General features: G+C 35.0%; 1 protein-coding gene across 1 annotated transcript; it reads left to right on the top strand.

The window, feature by feature from the left end:
- The first annotated feature begins 832 nt into the window (after positions 1–832).
- Positions 833–1,871, top strand: LOC123660967 (cyclin-dependent kinase inhibitor 1C-like). Its single transcript, XM_045595988.1, has one exon. It carries the CDS (start codon positions 896–898, stop codon positions 1,586–1,588), a length of 693 nt encoding a protein of 230 aa, XP_045451944.1. The 5' UTR covers positions 833–895; the 3' UTR covers positions 1,589–1,871.
- Positions 1,872–25,845: the final 23,974 nt, after the last annotated feature.

Genomic DNA, 25,845 nt, shown 5'->3' with positions numbered 1-25,845 from the left:
GCCTAGCGCCGCTGAGCGACGGCCTGTCTACGGTGGCGAGCCGGCGACACCCTGTCTGCCACGGACGGCGGCGTTGTCGTTCCGTGCGCATTCTTGTCCGCCCGCGCCCCTTCCTCGCGTCCCACAACCTCATGAACCGCCCGCGCGCACAAATTGGCAACGTCGCATGCAAACTTGTTTCGTAAACGGATGTGGCTGCGGCCGAGGCAGCCCACTGAGACTATCTCGCTTCCTCCTGCAGAATAATATGCATGAAAACGAGATAGCAACAGTGGCGCTACATGCTATCGGCTCCCACTTGCGGCATTTTTTCACGCCGAGAATGAGGCGAGATTAAAACCTAAAGCTTTTTTCACAGTGACAGCGAATCAATTTTAAATATTATATATAAATATTAATTTTAGTAAATTAAAAGCATTATTTATAATAAAAATGCACATTAGAAATGATAAAATATTTTACAAAAATAAAAAAAACATCATGGACTTAGACGTCAAATAACAATGACCAATTGTTGATTTTATAAGATAATCTTTATCATAATAATTACAACACATATAATAAATATAAATAAAATAAATTATATAATAAAACACTTTATAGAATAAGATTTAATGAATACGTTTTCATTTCAATAGAAATATTGAAACTGATATATTATATGGAAATACATTATTTTAATTAACTCGCACTTCTTCAACTTTTTATGAATGGGATTACTAAAAGTAAATAGTGTGATCGGAAGCTAATGGATATACGCGGCTCGCTTCGCGCGCTCATGTCGGAGCGGTATGCGCTGCGGGCAGCGAGCGCGCCGCCAACATCCGCGCCGTACGAGCGAGCGACAGTCAGTTCGGCGCCGACAGCCATCACGCGCAGTCGTTTGTAATAAAATATGGCCGCTGCCCACACGCACTCGCCCCCTGCGCTCCCAGACCGTCGCTCAGAGGGCCGCACTGGCTCTCGTCGCATCTTCCCACCACAGTTTAAGTTACAAGTTCTCGATGCATATAGACGCGATGCACAATGTCGCGGCAATCAACGTGCAACAGCTAGAAAATTCGGTATCCATCGACGCCAAATACAAAAATGGCTTCAAGCTGAACCAGCCCTACGAGCGGCGCTTTTGAGGAGAGCACCCCAACCGGCACCTTCACCGCCGCCCTACTCTGTCGGCTCACCGGAGAGTGCTCGGTTACCATCACCACCACCTGCTGCGACTGCTCTACCGAGCGCTGTTCCAGTACACACTCCGTTGGCGGCACCGGTACCGGTGATGCCGCCTACAACAGAGCCTATAGACTTATCAGTGCGACGTCTAACACCTGCTGTGACTCCTGTTTCATCGTACGCATCACTCACTGTTCCGGAACGACCGCCACCACGCAAACCGTTCAAGTTATTCCGACCGTACCTTTTAGAAGACGACAACGAAAAGCGGCCAGCGCTAGCGTCGCTACCGGTCTCTAATGGAGTACATGTGTCCGCGTTCGTGCCCGTGCAGAGTGCGGCGGGCTGCGCACTTACCGCCTGCTCGGTGCCACGCTGGTGCACGTCCGCTCCCACCTTCTCAGCTCCGCTCAGATGAGAAGCAACCGCTGGGGCCTTACCCCTATCTTCCTGTGATCTAGTCGCCGACGCCCGCCTGGCGCCGCCCGGGGCGTAGCCCTCCATCACCGTGCCTTAACATACACGTCGTCATAGTACATTATGCCGTCATTGTGACAATCTATTTTTGTGTATAATTATAAGAATAAGAATGTATTTTTTTATGTGGGGTTTATAAAGCGTACCTACATTTATAAAGATTATTATAATATAACAATATTATTATTATTATATTAATAAAGAGAGTTGTTTACTAAGCTATATTTTCATTGTTTCTTATGGCGCTACGTTGCTCTGTATGAGTCAGGTAGCGCCGGCGGCAGTTAACTTCCCCTACCTGTTTAATCCCTTTGCCAGTTACGCATAAATGATAATGAAGATTGTTCATTTGCTCTTAAATACGTTTTTTTTTTTAATTTAAAACGAAAATAGGAAAAATATTAAGATAATATTTTGTAGAATAAATCAATAAGTATCTTTATACATCTCTATATTTTGATGACGATATCCAATTTTCTAATTTTTTAAATTTAAATTAGTTTTCACCATTACAAGCAAAAATCGAATTTAAATGTTTTGTATAAAATGTTAATATTACGTATTACATAAGCAATTGATAATTCATGTCTCAACTTGTAGATAGATTTGCTACTTATTCGTGATAATAAAGTATATATACCTACAACAAAATATGTGATAAAATATGAGTTCACAGTTATAAATTGTCTTCTTATTTATATAAATATACATCCCAATCTTTTAGAACAATTATATAAATATATCAAAGTACTAACACAGCCTGTATATGGTATATCTACTATAATTTAATAAAACAAAAGTAAAGAATTTTGAAATATTCCATTTCGTAAATAGTCTTCAAACTTTTTGTTACTGATCAATAGATGTTATAGCATAAGTACTAGACTTTATCAAATTTATATATATATCTTCTTTGAATTAAATGTAGTATCTTCTATATATTAATACGTGAAGCAAAAACTTTGTGCTCCTTTTTACGAAAATTGCGCCAACGGAGGAGTATGAAATTTCGTACAATTATCTTAATATATATAAATCTCGTGTCACAATGTTTGTCCTCAATGGACTCCTAAACTAATTAACCGATTTTAATCAAATTTGCACACCGTATGCTGTTTGATCTAACTTGAAAGATAGGCTATATTTTATTTCGATATATACTCAAGTAAAAAAAAAATAAGGCGGTACGAAGTTCGCCAGGTCGGCTAGTACTTTATATAGAAAGCAGTGCAGATTGCTAATTAATATATTTTTAAAATTATGCATAAAAATATATTAAGTCAATATAAAAAAAAACAGTACACACACTATCATTTATTTGACACACACACGCAGATATAATTTTTATTATTTTGTTAACTGTCAAAGTCTGTAGTCAAATTGATTTTTTTTTTAAAAGTCCTTTATATTTCTTTATTTTTTGGTTTCCTTTAATTTAAATTTTTAATAATGGTTTAATTTCGACATCTGGGCGACCACTAGTTATATAAAAAATATAATTATCAGTATAAAATGTCCAGCACACTCTGCAGTCAGCATTTCATATTGACCGTCATTTAGAGTTGACGTCTGAGAATGACGTACGCATACAAATGGAAAACGCTATCCGGTGGTCAATGGTTGGTCAGGACACACGTACGTCAGTTTCTAGTATTAGTAGATTAAATTAAAATGTCAATAAAACATTAATCCATCAATGTGCATTATTAATTTATTATAATGAAGGTATAAAATATAAATACCTCAACTATTTTAGATTGTAGAGTCGATTACGTAGTATCAATAGAATTAGTTGTTACATAAAAGTGTCGTGCGGCCGTAACTGAATCTAGTAGATTAGTAGAACTTAAAAACTTTTTTGTTTAGAAGATTTTCATACAATAACTTATTCTATCTTTCGGAAAAGCAAAATTGATAGAATAGAAAGATTCCTTTTTTAGGGTCAGTTATAGGTCTTCTTGAAGAAATCGTCACAAGCGGTTGGACGAATAGAGAATAAGGACAGATATCGTATGTATCGGATAGTCTACATTTTTTAATGTCCTATTTTATTTAAATGTTTAAAACAGTTTATGCATACCTATTCTAATTGTAAGTCTATGAGTTTATACCAGTCTACTTTATTGCGATAAGTAGAGTCATAGTACTTTGTAGCCATATATTAAGAGACTTGTACACTAGTTCAACAAAATCTACATATTTCATATTATTCTTCATTGCCTTCATATTTAGCTCACAGTTAACATAGTAGATGCATGCAACCACGCAGCATTTAAACCATCGGTAATATCAAATTTATATAATTACTTTCCTGTGACATATTGTGCCTATATCATTTATTTTCAAACGAATAATACAATAAATTTAAAAAATTAAAATAAAAAAGACCGTAAACTGTATAAAGTAATAAATGACATCACACTTAATACATAAAACATTTTATTAATAATAATTTATAATTGTAGTGAGCTCTATATTACTAAGCACTTGAGACTTGTAGGTACATAATAACTCGATAAGTATGCAATTGATAACAATTATTATTAATTGTTTTGTATATTGTGATTGTGCTTGCCAATCGAACCCAATTGCGCAATTGCGTCGTCGCGACATCTACTAGTTTAACATACAGCTTGGTTATAAACGGAAATTTTCATTCTATATTGTTATTCATAATTATAATATATACTAACTTAAAATAAATTCATGGAACTTTATAAAGGTCGTACAAACACAATAAAGCATGGTATAAAAGACGTGTATATTCTTGTGAGTTCGGTGCGTTGTATTCAATGCCGGCGACGCGCAGTCTGGCGCGGCGCAGGCAAACATACGACGCTAAGTCTGCTCAACACATTGTTGGATATTATGGATTATTATTGATCATGTATTAATAACTATTGATATGTTAAATTTTACCACGAATTATAAATAGCAATAAAATTGTTTTGTTTGTTTAAGCTAGCTATATAAGAATAGAAGGATACATACGAATAAACAAATCTTTATGTATATTGTTCTGAAGTCTGTTGTTCTGAGTTCTGTTTTGTATAGAAATTAAATACATTTTTTCTATTATTTTGTATATATGTATGTATTTATTTATGTTGCTTCAGGTATAATTCTTCAAATAAATTAATTTTAAAGAATAAAAGTTAGTATCATAATAGCCTCTTTAAAATAAACATGAGACAGAGTACCAGAACTTTCTCTTCTTCTAAATGCATAATCAACCAACTACCTGCACCGGTTTTAAAGTAGTCGTAACATCGCGATGAATTTAGTTTAATCTCTTTTCGGATTAATGCTTTATTTTGTAACATATATTATTAATTTATTAAGAAGAAGTGCGGAAGAGAGCCGTTGAACACCTACAAAAAATAAGTGTACTTTAGACCAAGCAACTGAAGTAAAACTTACGAAACGCAACTCTCTGCTTTCTATCTTTACTAACTTTTATCTGCCTCTCAACTTCCGTTCGCCTCGCCCAATCACACTTTTCGTAAAGCTCTCGTCACGCATTCACCAGCTTACTCTCCAAGTCAAGCGTGCATAAAAAAGTTTTATTTTCAAATAAACTTTAATTTGTATAGTATGAATAATTTTATAAATTAGTAGCTGACCCCGCAAACGCTGTTTTTCCATATAATTATGTTATTAACCCTCTTAATCTTAGGGTATGAAAAATAGATGTTGGCCGATTGTTAGACCTACCCGATATACACACAAATTTAAGTAAAACCGACCGCGCGAACTCATGTGTGGATTGATACAAAAAAAAAACAATATCATTCTGTAAAAATTAATCTGTTGGTGTGAATATAACTATTCCATTATTTGTATAGTCATGAAGGCAGTTAAACGAATTTGAAACTTGCACTCAACGTGGTATTTTAAAATGATGTATTTTAAGTTTATTTTATGTAGTTAGACGTAAGAGACATCTCGAACTTTCTGAACCTACGACAATACGAATTGCTCATATTCTCTTAATCGCTGCACTTGCAGATGCCTGCAGTGATATTTACGACGCTCAGCCAGCCGGGCGAATGTGATGGCTCATAAAGCCCAAGCTGTAGGCATAATACCAGCGGTGATGTCAAAAGTATTTTTGGCACGAACATCGAGGCGTCAGTCCTTCGTTATGGGTCATTAAAGACAGGCTATCACTCATCTATCTATAACTATGTATGTTTTATCTTTCTCTGTAGAATGTAAATAATCTAACTTTGTTGTCTTATTTAAATCATCAAATTATTTTGTATAATTGTGTTTTAACAAGTAACAAATTTTGTAAAATAGATTATAGATATTCAGAAATTATAATAAAACTAGCTGTACCCACGGCTTCAACCGCGTTGAAATCAGTGTGTCACAAAGTTTTCCCGGCAAACTTCCAGTGAAACTCTCATCAAAATCGGCTTAGCCGTTCCGTAAACCTTACTCTTGAAGCCCTCTCTCCATTGGTGAAACCGCATGAAAATCCGTTCAGTAGATTTTGAGGGAATCGATCACATACACTTTTAGGGACTTTGTTTTATACTAATTGTTGAACGCGACTACGTCCGAGTGAAGCGCGCGTCGCGTCGAACAAAATGGGTCGTTGATTTCGTCAGAATTTTGGCATGAAATAATGTAGTAATAATTAAATAATAGTATTGTAGTGTAAATATGTTTAAAATATACTGCATGCAATTTAGTTTTTAATATGGTTCTACGTGAATGGGAATGGGGTGTTAAAGAAAATAGGATTGCAGTGATCGCCTTACACAAAGTGGGTATGGAGCCGTCGATCATATTCCAAACACTTCAAAAGCTTGGTGTCAGCTGTATGTTCGTATATCGTACTATCAACAGACACAGCAACACATCGTCTGTTGAAGACCAGAAAAGATTATCAGAACGAAGAATGCTACAGGTTTCGCTTAGATATCTTCCATCTTCATTTTTAAACAGATACAGTAGCTATGTGATGATGATATGATGACTGCTAGAAAAGAGTTATAAGCATTGTTATTTAAATTAGAAATTAACATTCACGGGCTTAAAAATGTCCATGCCTTTTATTAACGTCATGATTATAATTTTGCTTATCCTACAGGCGATTTATTACTAAAACTACAGGGCGACAGGTCTGTGACTGCCTAGTAAAGTTAGGTTATGGTTCGACGCTATTAACCGACCAAACATTCTCCAATTCTCTCATTCCAAAGCTCCCTCTAATTTTTTTGATATTGGTAAAAACTGTTCATTTTGCGGACCGCTTTGACATTAAAATAAATAATGTTGTGGATTATTCAAAAAATCATAAAAGACGAAATTATAACTATGAGTTATAAGCAAAGCAATAGTCTTTGTAAAAGTAACACCGACACATCTTCTAGTTACCTGAGAGGACAAAGGCGTATTAAGTTGGATGGGTCCTTCAAGTGAGTTATTTCCTCGGGGCAAATAGAAAATAATTTACCGTGATGCCTTTGTTTGTTCATTTAAGATTCCTTTAGACATAAGTTTTGAACCGACAAAGACTATGAAATAAATCTCTTCTTAACGAAATTTTGGCTTTATTTATTATACATTTATCTGTATTACTTACTGAAATCGTATATTATTTAAATTGATACTTAGTATGTATTTAAAATAATTTATTGTTATTTAGATATATGCTTCAGTTGTGAGTAGATATAGACAGTGTATATGGATAACGTAATATAAGTTATGTTACGGTAAGTGTTTATGGAAAATGGTTATATTACCTATGTTACGGTAAGTGTTTATGGAAAATTTCATGTTATGTTGTCTGTTAATTATTTCAATTTTTTTTTACTACGGATAAAAGTAAATACATTTTAGTAGTATCGAGTATAGATAAATCTATGCTAAGTCACAGGTAAAACAGTACATTATTATACCAACACGTTGTGACTTTTATCATAAACATTTCCAGTATTTTAAAAAGTTCACACCAAAGTAATATAGAATACTTAAGAATACATCAGTTTCATCGGTAAAGTCAAATCGTATTACGTGAAAGTACTACGTACTAAGAAGTACTTCACTAATTTTTACTGAAATGCGTAGGTATATTAGTTTTACGACCAAACTTAATTATTAGGTACTGGGTACTACTTACTACAGGCTTGAGAACTCAGACAGTCTAAGGTTGAATAAGTTGTCTGTGTTATCCATGAGTGTAAAGTAAAATACTTATGAACAAGCGCCAAATTCGGACAATTTGAATATTTTACACCTTTTTACTATCAAAAAAAGCCCTCCTCACTCTTCCCCTGGGTATCGAAAGAGGCGACTAAGGGATAATACAGTTCCACTACCTTTTTGGAACTTAAAAAGCCGACCGATGGCGGGATAGCCATCCAACTGTTGGCTTTGAAATACACAGGCCGAATACGGGCAGCAGCGTCTTCGATGCGACAAAGCCCTGTAGTCACCAACCCGCCTGCGCAGCGTAGTGACTATGGGCAACACACATGAGTTTACGCCATTTTTGACGCGAACTTGTGGTGGCCTATATCCAGCAGTGGACTACGATAGGCTAAAGTGAAGTGGTTATTGAATAAATCAGTGGCATAGCGTGTTTTTTGCCACCCCTGCCAATTATATTTTTTTTTTTACCAAATTAATTTAACACATTCATTGCAAGCATTATTTTCATTATGTTCATTAACTGACTACATATATAAAGGAAGAGGTTCTCATTTCTACTGTATTTGTATGTGTGTTACATTGCGGACGCGATTAGAAATGTTTTTTTTTCTGTCAATAAAATCATGGTGATTTTGCCGCCCTTCTTTCGTGTGCCGCCCAGGATCATTGCCCCTCCCCCCTCGGCACTTTCCACGCTATGCCACTGGAATAATTCTTTAATTACTTTATCATATCAGATTATGACATTATGTTTTTAATTTTAAAATGACGCTATGGACAACTAGTATAAAAATGAATAAATGATGATACCTAAAAAGTCTGTTTTCCTGAATCACCGATATTATCTTTAAGGAACTGGTTATTTGGTAAATTGTCATAATGCCAGATATAAGGGTTAGCTACCGAAAGATTTTATGAGACTTCTTTACGCAAGAAGTTAGAAGTTATTTACATTTACTTTTGTGTAAACTACTTCACCAAATCACTAGCTATGACCCGCTTTTTACCCGCGTTAATTTGAGGAAGAAATCTACTAATATATTATATAACCTATAGCCTTCCCTGGAAAATGGACTATCCAAAACTAAAAGAATTTTTCAATTCAAACCAGTAGATCTTGAGATTAGCGCGTTCAAACAAACAAACTCTTCATCTTTATAATATCTATCTATACTAATAGATAAATTAATAAAATACGTAAAAAGTTTACATGTATTTTCTTACAGCATATGCTTTGATTGTTTTGTGGTGTTTACTCCTAAAGAATCGATTTTCATATAAGGCCCCCGGTATGAAAAAAATATGAGGAGTAAAATCTACTGAACGTCGTTACGTTTTTGTTAACGCTATCTATCGGAACCATATTGGGTTCTGATAGATGGCGTTATTTGATTAGTTTATTTACTATTTGATATGGTATTAATCTTTTTCTTAGACTAGTAAGCCTTTTTTGTGCCTATTTAGACAGTTGATCTAAAGGATTTAAATTTTTTTAATTTTATAATTTTTTTTTAACTTGACAACATAATTGTATTACACTTTAAGTTTTGACAAAAATTTGGTTAAAATAATGAGGTAGAAAAGTTGGAAATGCATAAGAGGTATTTCAGTTCTGAACATTCTAATACTACAATACGTACCAAAAATAACCTGATGCTATATAATATATATTATAAAACTAGCAAACTCTCTCCGTTCATTTTTCTACACGATAAGTAAACACAAACATATTAAAACTAGGTATACTAAAACCTTCTTCGAAACACCCTGCATCTAATGGTTATAAGTATTATTCCGATCGGTACAGTAGTTTTAGCAGTATAACCGAACAAAAAAAAACCCGCGTTCCATTTATTAGTATAGATGGATAGAAGATTAGAAGTATATCTCAGTATTCAGTTTATATGGTAACAGTCTTTGAACGTCCTAGGTACACCTGGGCTGTTATTACAGCGTTTATTTCAAAACATATGCAAGATATTTCTACAAATTAATTCTTGTTCATCCGATCTGAATTGATAATTACTGCCTTTACAGAGGAGCCATAAATGCGCTGATTTATAAAACTGATTCTATGACAAGAGCCACATAGAATCTACTTGCCAAGCATCTCTAAAACTATTAAAACAATCAAAGGATCAGGAATGAAAACTAGCAATAAGTAAAAAAGCGTTTAAAACTTTTATCTATTACTAAATGGGGTATTGTAGTAAGGGCAGTTCTATGTTATACGATAGGCAATCAAAACTGTTGATTCATATGCTACCTTGAACCTGGGATGTGTTGATAAGTGTGTTTAACGATAAAATGGCTGGATAATTATATTAAGATAAGCTATTAAGTAATTCAGACGCTATAACTTCAAAAGTGTACAACATTAGAATTTAATGAGAGAGAGAGAGTCGCCTCATATATATATTGTTTATACATCAGTTCAAAGCCAGTCGGTCCTCGGTAGCGTCATAAATAACTCGAGTCACAAGACAGACGTGGAGGCGCGGGTGTGGACCGGGGCGACGGCTCAGGGCGTTAGGACGCCCGTGACCGGTCGAGCGCTGCGATCGCCGATGGCGTGATGTGGCCACTCGCTTGGCGCCAACGCTGCGTGTTATTTCCGACACCATTACTCACGCTAGCTTCGACTAATTATAATACGCTGCAAACCCGCATCGCTCACGTCAGTGACCGTTCACATATCTCGTAAGCTTTCATTAAACTAAATCTACATAAACGTTCTCAGAATTATGTTAATAGGTATGATAATTAATCAGCTCCGTGGCGAATTCGTAACGTTCTGAATTCCGATTATCTTTAATGGACGCCGGCTCTTTTCTTTCATTTAGTACCGTCATGATTCGGTGAGATCAGAGCTGTCGGCGTCGATAAAACAAATGATTCCGTAAATATATAATATACGCGATAGAGCGGTAATCAGCGCGCCCTCTGACACGGTTAGCAATGTTTGTGGCGATAGCGCACCGTTTGGCGCAATATTTTCGCTCATGATTTTCATTTTGCTCATATTGCAAATATGTAAGTCAACTCTACTATGCCAATAACAATAATGTTCATAGAATTTAAGTTTCATTTATTATATAAATATTATTACATTATCTTCTATTTAACAGATGAATTACATTAAACTAAAAAAAAACCTTAAGTATATACATATCCATAATATAATAACTAAAAAATATTAATAAAAGGAGTCCCTTTAGGCAAGGTTCCGAAGATACTGGCAGCGTTCCCCCTTTGAATAGCTAGACTAATTCTTTGTCCAAAGTAGCTGCCAGCTCTTCGGTCTCCTGTGACGTCGACTAACCTTTTTGCTATTTCCTTAAATAGTGTTATAGCACTAGGACCCCACGGACCAAGGGTCTCGACACCGAATGGGACAAAATCATATTCGGAGCCTAGAAGCGGCTGAAAAAACAAAAGCAGACAAATACAGGGGGTATTTGTCTGCTTTTGTTTTTTTAGCCGCTTCACAAGCCGTACCAGCTCTGTTGTTGGTTCCATGTAGATGGGAAGGGGCTAGCGTGTCTGAACAGGTTGCATCCCATACCAGCACCCGGCCCATCTTCCATGGAATCAAACTCATACCGTCCGGTCTCTTGCCATCGTCTCTTACAATACCAGTCGGCTCAAGTAGACTTGGCACGTTGACGGTGGCAAGGGACCGGCGTATGATATCGTTAAGATCGGCATGTCTCGAGAAGCGGCCTGCACTTTTTAGGCATGACAGACCGTGATGTCCTAGCTTATCGACATCACTGCCACAGGGACATTTATGAGGAGCGCAGACCGGAACCCCAAGCTGTAGACAGGTTGCGATTCGGAGCGTGTCAGGCTCAAGAAATGTTCCTGTATTTGTTGAAGGGTACGCGTGAAGCCAGTAGCCGGCCTCATGCGTACCCACGGCCAAAAGCCTAGCACGCGCCGAGCCTGTACTACAGCTTAAAAGATTGTCATAAGTCAATTTGCAGTTTATGTCGTCCCAGCTCCTCTGTGAATTTGGAGAAACTGGAAAATTTTGACCTGGGCATGCAATTAAGAAAGCGTTTCTAGCTTCTTCCAAACCAGCAATCTCAAAGTTTGAAGGGGGTGCCCTTAAAATTTTACTTATGAGATTTGCTGAACTATAGACAGAAGATAGGAAGGCTGGTAAAGCGACACTGGAAATTTTGCGAATCCCTAAACCACCATAACGGATAGGTAGGGATGCTTGGATACAAGATTGCTCGTTCGTTTGCATATTAAGAATCGATTCTAAGCTAATTTTGATTAAGTCGTCTACTTGTGTTAAAATATCTGGGTGATTTCAAAAGGAGAAGCAACGGAGCGCATACGTAAATTTAGGGACGAAAAGACAACATTTTAAGATGGAAAGTGCATAATGTGGACTAATTTCGAGGAGTCTGTAAACTGAATTTTGAAATTTAGTGATTGAATTCTTAATATATTCAGAAATAGATTCATCAAAAATTGGAGAACCTAAAAGGTAAAGGGAATTACTGTTAACTATTTTAATATTTGGAGCCAAAATATTAAATTTTTGTTTTACGTCATTTAAATTTAAGTCGCAGTTATTTATAAAAAGTTCGCATTTGCTAAAATTAAGTTCCAAACTATACAATTTATTTTTGATTAAAAAAAGGTCCGAAAACACAGTATCCACATCACCTCCTAGGGTTCCGTCGTCCTAATACCAGACGTTGAATTTAGAATTTAGATTTTTAATTATCGGATTTATAGCTAAACTAAAAATTGCAGGCCCAAGGGGATCACCCTGTTGACAACCTACTTCCGAGGACAGTGCATTAGAACGATATAACAATTTTTTTGGGTCAGCGTAACTGAGAAGAAGATAATTGTATACTTCCGGTATATGCTGTTTTATTTCTGTCAGCAGAGTATCGCTATTTACCGAATTGAAAGCATTTTTGACGTCAATTTTGAGCAACACGTCAGGCTGGCCGTAAGTTAGGAAAGAGTGTAGGGCATGGACGGCTGCCTCACAGCCTCCTTTTACACCGAAGCCTAACTGTACGGGTTCAAATTCCGAATTTAATTTTGGTAAAATATGTCAAACAGCAATTTTGGAGGCCAGACTTCGAAGTGTTGATCCAACAGCAATTGGTCTCACCCCTCCGTCCTTTTTGGTGAGGGCGATGAGGTTCGCGCCGAAAAAAAATGGGAACAATTTCTGGATTGACATTACCGGAATACATAAAATTGATTAATTTAGTGATCGAATTTACAAGTTGCTCACCTGCATCACCCACGGAATGCGATGTTAAGTCTTTCAAATGTTGGGGTGAGATTCCATCCAAACCTGCAGCCGAACCTGGTTTAAAAGATAAATAAAAGTAGTTAATAAAATAAAGAATTAAGTTATTATTTTATTTTGTTTTACTAACCGATTTTAAAAAAGAAGGTTTCTCAAGTCGACGGTATATATTTTTTTATGTGTCTGTTTTTTATGTTTTTGTAATTGGCGGTTAACTTCGTCGTTTATGAACCGATTTTGTTGATTCTTTTTTCGTTGAAAAGGAGATATCCCAAGAGAGATATCCCATAAGGGAACCAGGATCTGATAATGGCATGCCAGAGGAATCGAGAGAAATCTTCAAAATCGATATCGTTTTTTTTTCGTCTGCTAGCAAATGCAATTATTTTATATTTGATTTATTGGATGCATGGCTAGGGGCAAGCCTAGTCGTTAGTGCCACACTGCCCTGGGACCGGGTGACCCAGAATTAGGCCAGCCTTACCCTGGCCAACGGGGCTCTGCTGGGGTGGACAAACCTTTCCCTCGCTATTTCGTGGGAACGCAATGGATAATCATAAAAATAATTTAATTAACCATAATGGCGGCGATGTGGTTCGCCACTCATCACGTCTCGTTTCTCGCGGGGGCGAAAAGCGGCTCAGGGAAAGCCAAGCAGCTACGTTGAATGTAAGAGGAGGAATGGATGGTAAGATGAAGTATGTCAGATGATGAATAGACGATGCATAGATATTCTGTGCGTGAACGAAACCAAGAGAAAGAGCACCACGGTTCATGGTCCCTACACGGCATACTGGTCGGGAGTCCCCTAAACAGGTCAGGTGTCAGGGAATTGGTGTGATTTTCTCCTCTCTGATAGTTGAATGCGTGATGGAGCATGAGTGTGTTATCCTTGGGGTCTATGTCCCGACGGAGCTGTGCGGAGGTGGGTCATTAAAAGCCCAACAAAAGAGAGAGGAATTTTGGGATAGCATGAGAGAGGTCTTGAATAAGTGCGGGGAAAATGATCGGATCGTGATGTTAGGGGACTTTAATGGGTGGGTTGGAGTAAAGCGTGATGGGTATGAAGGAGTTTTGTGTACGTTTGAGGACGAGAGAGTGAATGACAATGGGAGAAGCCTGCTTGAAGGATGCTTGGAATGGAATCTTTGCGTGGCCAACACAATATTTGACCACAAAAAGATCCATTTGTATACAAGAGATGGGATGAGTATAGCAGTATGATTGATTTTATAATTGTGGATGAAAGACTGAGGAAGAAAGTGCTAGACACTCGGGCATACAGCGGTGTAGGCCTCGACACAGACCACTTCCTGGTGGTGACACGGAGGGGCCGACCCTACGAGTGTTGTACAGAGTAAAAGTCAAAAACCTACAAGAAAAAGAAAAGAAAGACGAGTGTGTATAGAAACTGAAAGAAAGTTTTAAAGGCATAGAAGAGATAGATGTGATTGAAGATTTGTGGATACATTTTAGAAAGGGGTCGTGAATGTTGCTATTGAGGTATGTGGGGTGGCTAAAAGAAGGAAAGGAAGAAAGAACTATAATGTGTAGACGGATAAAGATCTACAAAAGGCTGTTCAAGAAAAGAAGAAAGCGTGGTTGGACGACAAAAGCTAACCAAAAAGTTCAAAAGTCAACGGATGACGAGATAAAGGAAACAAGAAGTATAAAAAGAATATAAAAGATTACGAAGTATAAAAGATTGAAATCAGTGGCGAAAGAAGTTGTGTCTAGAAAGAAAGAAGAACGAAAGGATGATTTTGAATGTGTGCTAAAGAGATGGAAAGAGTATTTTGAAAGTTTTTTTGAAAGAGAGGAAGTGCAAGTACAACATACGGCACCTTCCATGGAAGAGAGTATAAATGGTAATGAAAGTGAGATAAGCATGGATGAAATAGCGAAAGCGTTGAAAAGTATGAGATTAGGTAAGGCTGCAGGGTATGACAGGATTACCGTCGAAATGCTGAAGGCTGGACATGGCATAGTGGCTAGCCAGCTGTACCGCCTTTTCAATTTGTGCTGGCGAAATGGGCAAGTACCGGGAGACTGGTGCAAAGCCGTAATCGTCCCATTGTACAAGGGAAAAGGGTCACGACAGGCCTGCATAAATTACCTCCTCAGCGTTGTCGGTAAATTGTATGCAAAAGTATTGATTGAGAGGGTTGTGAATGAAACAGACGAAAAAGTATGGGATGCACAAGCGGGATTTAGAAAGCGAATGGGATCTACGGATCAGGTCTTTTCTTTGCGGTGCATAGCCGAAAAGTGTTTTGCCAAAAACAAAAGAGTCTATAGCGCGTTTGTGGATTTAGAAAAAGCCTATGACAGAGTCATGACGAATGAATAGTGGTCAGCATTGTCCATGAATGGTGTGAGTAGTGTCCTCATACGAGCATTGCAATCTCTGGGATTCTAGTGCCTGTGTGAGGATAAACGGGGCATACACTGAATGGTTTAATAGCGAAAAAGGTGTTAGCCAGGGATGTGTAGCGTCACTTTGGCTGTTTAATCTGTTCATGGACAATTGTTTGACAGATTTAAAAGAGAATGAAAGTGGGTTGAAATTGAATGAGTTACTCGTCAAATGTCTTCTCTATGCTGATGACCAAGTATTACTTGCGTCTTCGACCGAGGAGTTGCAGGAGATGATAATTGCTATGAATGGAGTTTTTGTAAGAAAGGGAATAAAGATGAATGTAAATAAGACGAAAGTGATGGTGTTTGAAAGATGTGAGACAGTGATAGACTGCAATATCGTGATTGGAGGTGAACAAATTGAACAGCTGAATGAGTTTGTGTATCTGAGTTCAAAGTTTACAAGAGATGGAAAGTGTGAGAGTGATACTGAAAGAAGAGTGAATGCAGGAAACAGGGTGAATGGAGCTTTGCACTCCTTTATGAGCAGTCGGAAGGTGTCTAACAAGGCTCGTTTGGCTGTGCATGAGGGGGTGTTGGTTCCGACACTCATGTACGGAAGTGAAAGTTGGGTATGGTAGAAGAAACATGAAAGCAGAATAAATGCAGTTGAGATGAGAGCGTTAAGAAGTATGATAGGAGTTAAAGTAAGTGACAGGATAAGAAATAGTGAGATAAGGAAACTTTGTGGTCTGAAAGTAGATGTAGTGAGTAGTGACTAAAATTGAGAAAGGTATGCTCAGATGGTTTGGCCATGTCGAGTGAGGGAGTGAAGAACGATTGACGAAAAAAGGGCTTCTTGAAAAAAGGCCAGGTTAAGATTACCCTAAATCGAAGAGCATGTCTAACAGAAATAATGAACGGAAGAAGCGAAACAAGTATGTAAGGATCGTAGCAAGTGGAAAGAAGTGGTCTCTGCTTAGCCCTACGGGAAAGAGGCGTGATTATATGTATGTGTGTATTTTTCTACTTTTACGAGGTATAGCGTGATGCTCTACGCCCCTACTTTTTGCCAATAAATGGATGAACTAACTCAAATATATTTTTTTTACCTTTGTGGGTTCATGCACAACACTTTGCTGAAAAGACCATGATATAATCAAATGCATATTTTACAATTCTATAAAGGACATACAGGCAAACATTCATTTATATATATATATATATATATATAGATAGAATATGAGGAGGTCATTTTCCTTTTTTACGACTAGGTCGGCAAACAAGCGTACGGCTCACTTGATGGTGAACGATTATCGTAGCCTGTTATTGATGTATGCAACACCAGAAGCATCGAAAGCGCATTATTGACTAGCCCGTTGGCGCAGTTTGTAGTGCTTTGCGTTTTGCGGGTTGCGTTCGATTCCCGCCTGAGTATTGGTGTAATATAATATTTGTATTTATATATGTATTATTTCTATGTATGTTTACTAAAAAAAGTTATAGCAGTCGCCTATTACCTGTAACACAAGCATTAAGTTACTTACTATAGGAACAGACGACTGTTTGTGTATGTTATATGATATTTATTTATTTATTATTAGGATTTATCTTCGACAGCCCCCGGGAGCTCTGATCACCGTGTTCGTTAAAGTCGGTTTTTTTTTTTCGTTTGCGAGCAAACACAATTATTTGTTTAATTTTGTTGATTGGTTTTTAATTAAGTACATAAAAGTATTTAGGAAATTTAGTATTTTCGAAAATAACAAATAACTACTTTTTGAGTAATCTTTGATAACGCGTAGTTACTTGACTATTTTTTCATCGATCTACGTTGTATTACTTGTCGATGTAATTAAAGTCGGTTTTTTTCGTTTGTCTGCAAACACAATTATTAAATATTGTTTTTCATTTCTTGAATGTTACGCAACGTTTGTGAGTTAATTGATCAAGTTGGCTCGAGATTGGTTTCATTTATGAGGTAAAGTTTAAATTCGATTTAAACTATTTCATTTGAAAATATTTTTTTATTACTTTTCACTTGGCATTTAGTATCGAAAAATATAGAAAGTTGTAATGTTGAAGTATGTAAGTATACTTTGGCAATAACTTTATCTATGTAAAGGCTGTTTTAGTCATAAAATTTGGAAATAATATTGTAAACCCACATTAGTTATATTAACAAAGTATAGGTAATTTGCAGAAAATATTTGTGTTTATTTAACGTTAAAGGTAACTTTTCGTTCTACATTCAATGTTGAAAAGAAATATTTAGTTCTATTTTTACCTCTATAGGACACAGTAAATTTTGTCTGTATTATTATTATTTTGTATTTGCATATTGTGGTGTTCAATAAATAAAATAAATAAATTTTCAAGAACGACGACCGTTAAATCTGTTTCTGGCAAAGAGAATAAGCGAAACTGTCCATCATTATCCCTGAAATCTGAATTAAGAAATTCGTTCACGCCTTTTGTTTTTCAACGAATATTTTAGGATGCCAAGTCAAAAATGCCGATAGTAACTACAAGTCCCAATGCTCTTGCATCACATGACCCTGATGAAGTTTTAAAGTGTACTTATAAATAAAATTATGTTTACATCAACACTCATTTTTTTTATAAATTACTTTTTCTATAATATCCTAAATTACACAGGGTTACACTTGTTAATGAAAAAATTCTCAACTATTAGACATATACAGTAAAATGGAGTTTTTAACCGACTTCCAAAAAAGGAGGAGGTTCTCAATTTGAATCTTCTTGTTCTCATTTGGTCCCACTTAAATTTATTTGAGCTCTAACAACTACTTTTCGAGCTATATCTAATAATGGGTTTTTACTTGACTATTTTTTCTTCGACCTACGTTGTATTATACCGCATAACTTTTTACTTGGTGTACCGATTTTGATGATTTTTCATTTAATCGAAAGCTGGTGTTTATCATGTGGTCACATTTAAATTTCATTGAGATCTGATAACAAATTTTTGAGTAATCTTTGATCATGCGTATTTAATAGTAATAATAATAAACATTTATTCATACTCACACACATACATCGATATACAGTAAAGACAAAAAAATAGAAATCACAACATAACAATTCTATTACAATATAACTCTATAGATATTATGACAAATAGCTAAATTGGAAACAATGAACACAATATACAGGGTTACAGGAAAAGTCGACCTAGATCCGTTAAGGGCGTGTAGTACACACCATTTCTGAATGATTTCACTATGGAACCCCCCATCCTAAACTTAACCGTTTTCGAGATATTCGAGTTTTAATTTTTTTTATGAAAATGCCCAATTTTTCGGCTATTGAATTGAATATTTTGAATTTTTTTGACTCTTATGATTATTTTTTTGGTTTTTTACATGAAGAATGAGATGCTTAATGACCTCAATGACTAAAATTGCACGTAAGTTAACTAAATAGGTCGTTGTAGACGATCGAAACTTAAGAAAATAAGTACAAATTATAAAAATATATTTTTCTTTTCTGGATATCTCAAAAAATTATTATGGCACTTGCTCTGCAGTTCCTGTAACCCTGTACAACCGAAATAAAAGACAATGAAATTAAAAACAATAATAATAGGTAAATACCCACATAAAATCAACAATAACAATAAAAAAAACAAAATAATGAAAAATAAGTAAAATGTATATAAAAAAAGAAAGAAAGCGGTAACCTGTATAGCGATGTACTGATGGGAGCATTGACATGGATGACGCTCGGCATTTGTTGGAGAATCAAGACTCCAACGCCGATTTTCAGCGTCACCCGTAAAGAGATAGGCGGAAAGCAGTTCTTATATAAAATATATCAATAAATCTATAATAATAATAAATTTTGAACATTGGTACACATATGATAAGATACTAAAATTATATACATATGATAAAGCAAAACAATTAATACGTCTTGACTTTAATGAATAAAAAAAGGATAAATAAATATAGAAAATTGGACTGGTTTATTAATTTTGTTATATAATAACACATAAAGTAACTCCTTAAACAATGACAATTCCAGTTGCGCATATTTCTGTTAGCTTGTGTATATATATTTTAATACTACCTTACATATTATCAATTTCTTGTCTCCACTATGAATTGCTTATATATTGTATTGCAATGTACCCTAACTTTTCATTTTTGTTTATTTTAGTTCTTGTAATTTCTCATGTAAGTGTTCTTGTGAGAAATAAGTGATCCTTACCCTTATATAGAAAAAAAAAATTACATAAGATTTAATATGAATATTTTTACATATTATAAGACTCGAAACACAAAATTGATTTCAATTCAATTAAAATCAATTGATTTGTAGTGAGCCCTTGCTCGTTGCTTATACATATACAAACACACACACACACATAAGTATATAAATATATGCACAAATACATACACACATACACATACATACACACATTATTACATATACATATACACATACATACAAATACATACACATACATACATTCATACATACATACCTATTTTTACACCATAATTATTAATTAATAATTATGGTGTAAAAACATATGGCATGTAAATGCTTTTTAAATTAGTAAGTATTCCCGTAACCAATATTTTAAAAGCAATAAAAATTAGCAGTGTAACGATTTGCACATCCAACAAGTGTTTTTTAAATTTAATTTTGAAAAAAAAAATATTTACTTGACTATTTTTTCGTCTACCTACGTTTTATTACTTGTCGATGTAATTGAAGTCGGTTTTTTTCGTTTGTGAACAAATACAATTATATGTTGTGCTTTTCAGGCAAGAAATAGTTTTTTTTTAATGACATACTCGTAGTGTGTACAAAATATTTTTGGGCATAAATATACAGATTTAAATATTTTAGTATTTAATAAATAGCGACATCTATTTACTTAACACGTCATCTTTTGAGTAAACGATTAGAGCTTTTTCTTTTGATTTTAGAGGAAAGACTATTATTATATAACAAAACAACAAGATGTTTTGATATAAGTTTTTTTTTAATTAGGTCGGCTAACAAGCGTACGGCTCACTTGATGGTTAGCGATTACCGTAGTTTATAGACGCCTGCATCACCAGAAGCATCGCAAGCGCGTTGCCAACCTTACCCCCAACCCACAGGAGCTCTTATCACCTTACTCACTACAGGAACACAACACTACTTAAAAGCAGTGTTATTTAGATGTGATCTTCTGTAAGGTCGGGGTACTTCCCCAGTCAGGTTGATCCAAATTTTGAGTAGGACTGCTGTGTTATAGAATATAGAACCTCAGTTATAGAATATAGAACACGCAAATTTCTATCGTGTACCTTTAATTAATTTAATTTCTTTCCAATTGTAGAAGTCTTTATAAAATTTGGTTTAACAATATTTAAGCTTTATTATGTCACTTCAAGACTTAGGTGATGACTCTTTTAATAACGACTTCGGGTGTTGACGTAAATAAATCCGTTGCCAAGGTAAGCAATAGTCACTCAACTAGTTTCCTATGAGTGTCCATTGGTAATAGGCACCTGCCTGTCTATATTACTTGCCAAGTCAGAAATACATGTTGTAAGATGCGACAATGTCTAATTTAATCTTGGGTGTGAGATGTTGTTTCAACTTGAGCTCATTATAGGTATCGAGTTTCCATGCGGTTTCGGTGGTTGGCCTCTTGATAAGCTCATCACGATTGTGGGCCACCCGAGTCTGTGGACCACCCGAGAGAGCCGTGTGTAATCGATGTCGTAAATAATCGTGACGCAATAAGATCATCCTCACCGTGCCACGCTAAGCTCTGATAAGCCCGAGATAATTCACAGCTTTGCACGACAAAAACCTTTTTAACTTTAATTAGTAATCTTTGATAGGCGTGATATTATCACTCTTTACTCAGGGGCCTACTTAAACTTTAAAAGATAGTTTATTACTTTGTTATACTGCAATACTTTTTATTACTCGCTTTAATTACAGATTTGTGTTATATTAGTTTAATTACTTGAATAATTAATATTATGTGGCGATATCGTCAGTTTGTTACACCAAGATATTATCAACAGTTGCTTAATTCTCATACAGTAAGTGACCGAATTTCGGGATATAGTGAGTCAGATCCTTAGGTATAGTTGCAGTGTATCTTCTGTTTATAAACGATATTTACGTATGTATGCATTTAATATTATGCAATGGAAGGTACCTGCGCAATATGATACTATTATTTACTTTGTATAGTTCGTACAAATGTGATTTATGTCGATTCAAGTGGTCAAGACATAAAATTAACAAAGATCAAGTAACAAAACACTCAAAGCATTCTTATATACATAAGTTTTCACACAATGAATAATTTGATATTTACTACGCATTTTTAACCGAGTTCAAAAAAGGAGGGGGTTACTCAATATATATATACTCCGTATATATAAAAAAAACATATATATATATATGTTTTTTTTTGTATGTTCGCGGATAACTTCGTCGTTTATGAACCGATTTTGATGATTATTTTTTGTTGGAAAGGAGGTATCCCAAGCGTGGTACCATGACAAGAAAACCAGGATCTGATGATGGCATCGCAAAGAAATCGAGAGGAACCTTCGAAGATCGTAGTGCCGACTAGTGTGTTTGTTATTTTTTTTTTCGTTTACCTACGTTGTATTACTTGTCGATGTAATTTAAGTCGGCATTTTTTTTTGTTTGCTAGCAAACACAATTGTGTCAATTTAAATTATTTTTGTTATTTACAATTACTTAGTACCTACTTTATTTATATGTATATGTAAAGTAATCTTTTATTTTTGCCTCATATCGCTGTGTTAAATATAACAACATTGTGTGATGAATTTTAAAGGACGTGATATGTAGTGTAAATGGTCAATATTTAAACATCTTTTTGCAACAGTTTGAAGAAAAAGAATGAATGAAACTAGGAAATAAAAAAGTTTTAAGGATATTTGGATGCTTAAAATTTAATTACTTATTTAGTTTGACCGTATATGTACATTTTACATGTATGAACCAACCCATGTCTGATTTAATACCTGGGTATAAATATACCGTTTGAACATTTGGTTACACGACGTAGGAAATTGTGACTTAAAATTGTTGTTATCATACAATAACTCATTATTTGAGTCTATTTATCCTATTCTTCTTTTGTTTTATTGTAATAATTTTCATAGTATACGTTGCCCGCCACCCGCCGGGTCTGATGGTCAATTGGTCAACTGGCTGTAAGGTCGGATTTTGGAGGACAATAAGTAAAAAATTAAAAATACTATCGACACTAATGCACGAAACATTATTAAATTATTTTATTAATTAATCGTAGATAGTATTAAAACTAGTTTGTGTGTACTGGTGTCAGCTGTAATGTTTTGTTGTAACTTGTAAGTTGTAGCATGGATTCAGCGACAAGTTGTCTGGCAGGGCCAGAGGCGCCCGTACCCGCGCCCACTACCTCCCCCCTCGAGATTATAATATTATGGGCTTGACGCCACCGCACCGCCGCCCCTCGTCCTCCACCTCTGCGCCCGCGCTGCCGCTTCTGAGAAAATGATACCACCAAGCGGCGATATTCTGACGCACACACTTGCGTTAAAATACGGACGGATATGTCGATATCACGAAGGGAATTTTATTTATGAATCGCTGTGAAACGATTTCTTCAAGTTTTAAAGCGATATTTAGTTATTTATCTATAAAATAAATTTGTAATAAATTACTATTTAACTTTGCTATCAAATTTATTTTACTGCCATTAAATAAATATTAAATAGGTACCTACATGTCTTAAAGTTAATAATAGTTTATTAATTTATTTTATATATTACAATGCCTCGAAACTAACTAGTATTTAAGCAGTCTACTAATCGGACAAATCGGGACAAAATCTAGCACATAATTATTATTTTTAATCTCAAGCTATTACCATTCTAAGTTCTAATTATCATCATATCAGTTATTCTATTAAAGTTCAGTAGTTTTTGTGTTAACATCTAATAAAATATATCCATACTACCGTTCATTGCAAATTTACATACCTTCATAATTATGACATAATGTGTCATTAAAATTAAGTAGTTAAGTAGTTGGGACTAGGATATATTATTTCTTGACACTGTTCTCTAAGGTCTCTAATAAGCTTGTGAATGAAGGGATTACTTTTGAAAATTTTATAATTTTCCTCACTCGACAAAGATATAAATTACATTTGTGGTTAATAATATTGTATGTGTAATGTTAATCTATTCTATGAATAATCACCCACAAAGGAAATAAGCGGCCGCGGTTCGTGAATCGTGAGCGTACAACACGTGCGTATGTGTACGCAAGTGGGTCCATTCGAATGAGTGTGAGGTCGTCAGCGAGCTAGTGTGCGTAGATAATTTATCGGCGAGTGTCGCTTAGCCGTTCTGTGGTGACTCGGCCGGTGAGGTGGGTCACACTTTATATGGAGACTTGTCTAATTCACTGAATAAATCTACTGGGTCTAAGTTTCTACTGAATAATGAGTGAACATCAAAATAATTAGCACAATGCGTGTTGCGTCGACACGCTTTCCTATGTAATATTATGCCAATATGTATTAACGACTTAAAAGAGTATAAACATTAATTTACCACAGACATATATTCATGATTACTTAAGTATATCGAACGTTAACAGGGTATTACGTTTCGTAGTGGTAGCTATTATTATTGGAACGAAGTTCCTTATGGGGCGTTGCAGAGGAGTAGAGCCGGCAAAAAACGTCCGTATCATTAAAAATAGCGTAAGATTTTTATGTATAGTCTACGTGATGTCTGTTACTATTATTGAAGTTTGCTATTATTATTATTATTATATCACTCGATAATTAGGTATTATTTATATTTTTATATAATTTTGTAAAGTACTTAGGTAGTTTTTTTGATTTTTATCGATAAAAAAAATCAAAATACAAAAATATACCCGAATAATTGTTTTCTTTATAACTCGAAAAGAACTTGAACTTAATACTTATTTTAAAATAAGGTACTTCGTTCCTTTCTGGTGTCTCATGACACTACATGCACACGGTTTTTTGATTTGGGTTCAGTATACGGTTAGATTATCGTCAAAAGTAGAGCAAATTGTTATTTTCAAAACAGTTACAATATCTACTTAAAAGGTGGTAAAATCAAATAAGTCACTTTGAAATGTTTTAATAAAACGATCATTTAAAATAAACAGATCTTTAACGCGTTACTTATTAATTCTACACAAGCCGTCGGTTTATCTGCAATGTAAAACATCTGACCTTGCCTCCTTAAGGGATAGGATGTACACAGCACACATTCCTATCTTAATTACATTTAAAGATAATACAATTTATATGTATGTAGTATGGACCTAAGTATCTACAATGTGTGCATATAGCAACTGTTAATATAGGTTGTTCCCATTCATACTTAAACCGGGGTGAAATGGAAACAAAAAAGGCGAAATAGAGAAAAATGTTGGAAAAATTTAAAACGATGTTTAGTAGATACGATAGTTTAATACAGTCTAATAATCTCCCTTCTTCATACATTTTTACTATAACGATGTTAGACAGATTTATAAGTAAATTAAAGTTTTTATTAATTTCATTGTATGAATTACCTGTGGTTACACTGTAAAACTCCAATGAAATGCAATATTTATAGCCTATATATGTGGTTATACTTCTTATACTGCTTCGTTTGTTATTTATAATTTCGGAGTGTAGATATTACTTAGTCTGAAACTAATAATTAACTATGTAACTAATATTACCTATGTATCTACCTAAAGAAATACTCATTAAAAGAAAATAAAAAGGCAGTCAAAATAAATCATTAATAATAATTACTAAATAATTAAAAGTGAAAACCCTGTCCCTGTTCAAACTTTACCGTTCCAAGTAGCGTCCCTCACACGTCCCTATTTACTTATCGTACCGTTTCACCTCGTATCAAATCGAAATTGAAATTTGCATGACTTTAAATATTAATGTTTATTAATAATTTATCATATAAATTGATAATATTAACGCTTAACTTTGGTGAGTATATACAGTAATAAAATACTTGTCACTGGAAACTAATTTTTAACCGACTTCCAAAAAAGGAGGAGGTTCTCAATTCGACTGTATTTTTTTTAATTTTTTTATGTATGTGACAATTTTTTTTAATCGAAAGGTGGTGAGTGTCAATTGGTCCCATTTAAATTTATTTGAGATTTAACAACCACTTTTCGAGTTATATCTAATAATGCGTTTTTACTTGACGCTTTTTTCGTCGACCTACGTTGTATTATACCGCATAACTTTCTACTGGATGTACCGATTTTGAAAATTCTTTTTTTGTTGGAAAGGGGATATCCTTAGTTTGGTACCATGATAA

The sequence above is a fragment of the Melitaea cinxia genome, chromosome 2 (genome assembly GCF_905220565.1).
Source record: "Melitaea cinxia chromosome 2, ilMelCinx1.1, whole genome shotgun sequence".
Taxonomy (NCBI): Eukaryota; Metazoa; Arthropoda; class Insecta; order Lepidoptera; family Nymphalidae; genus Melitaea; species Melitaea cinxia.
The sequence above is the reverse complement of the archived record's forward strand: the minus strand, read 5'-3'. Positions and strand labels throughout refer to the sequence as shown.

What these genes read in the sequence shown, in the direction of transcription:
- LOC123660967 (XM_045595988.1), top strand. Translation starts at nt 896, where the DNA reads ATGGCCGCTGCCCACACGCACTCGCCCCCTGCGCTCCCAGACCGTCGC.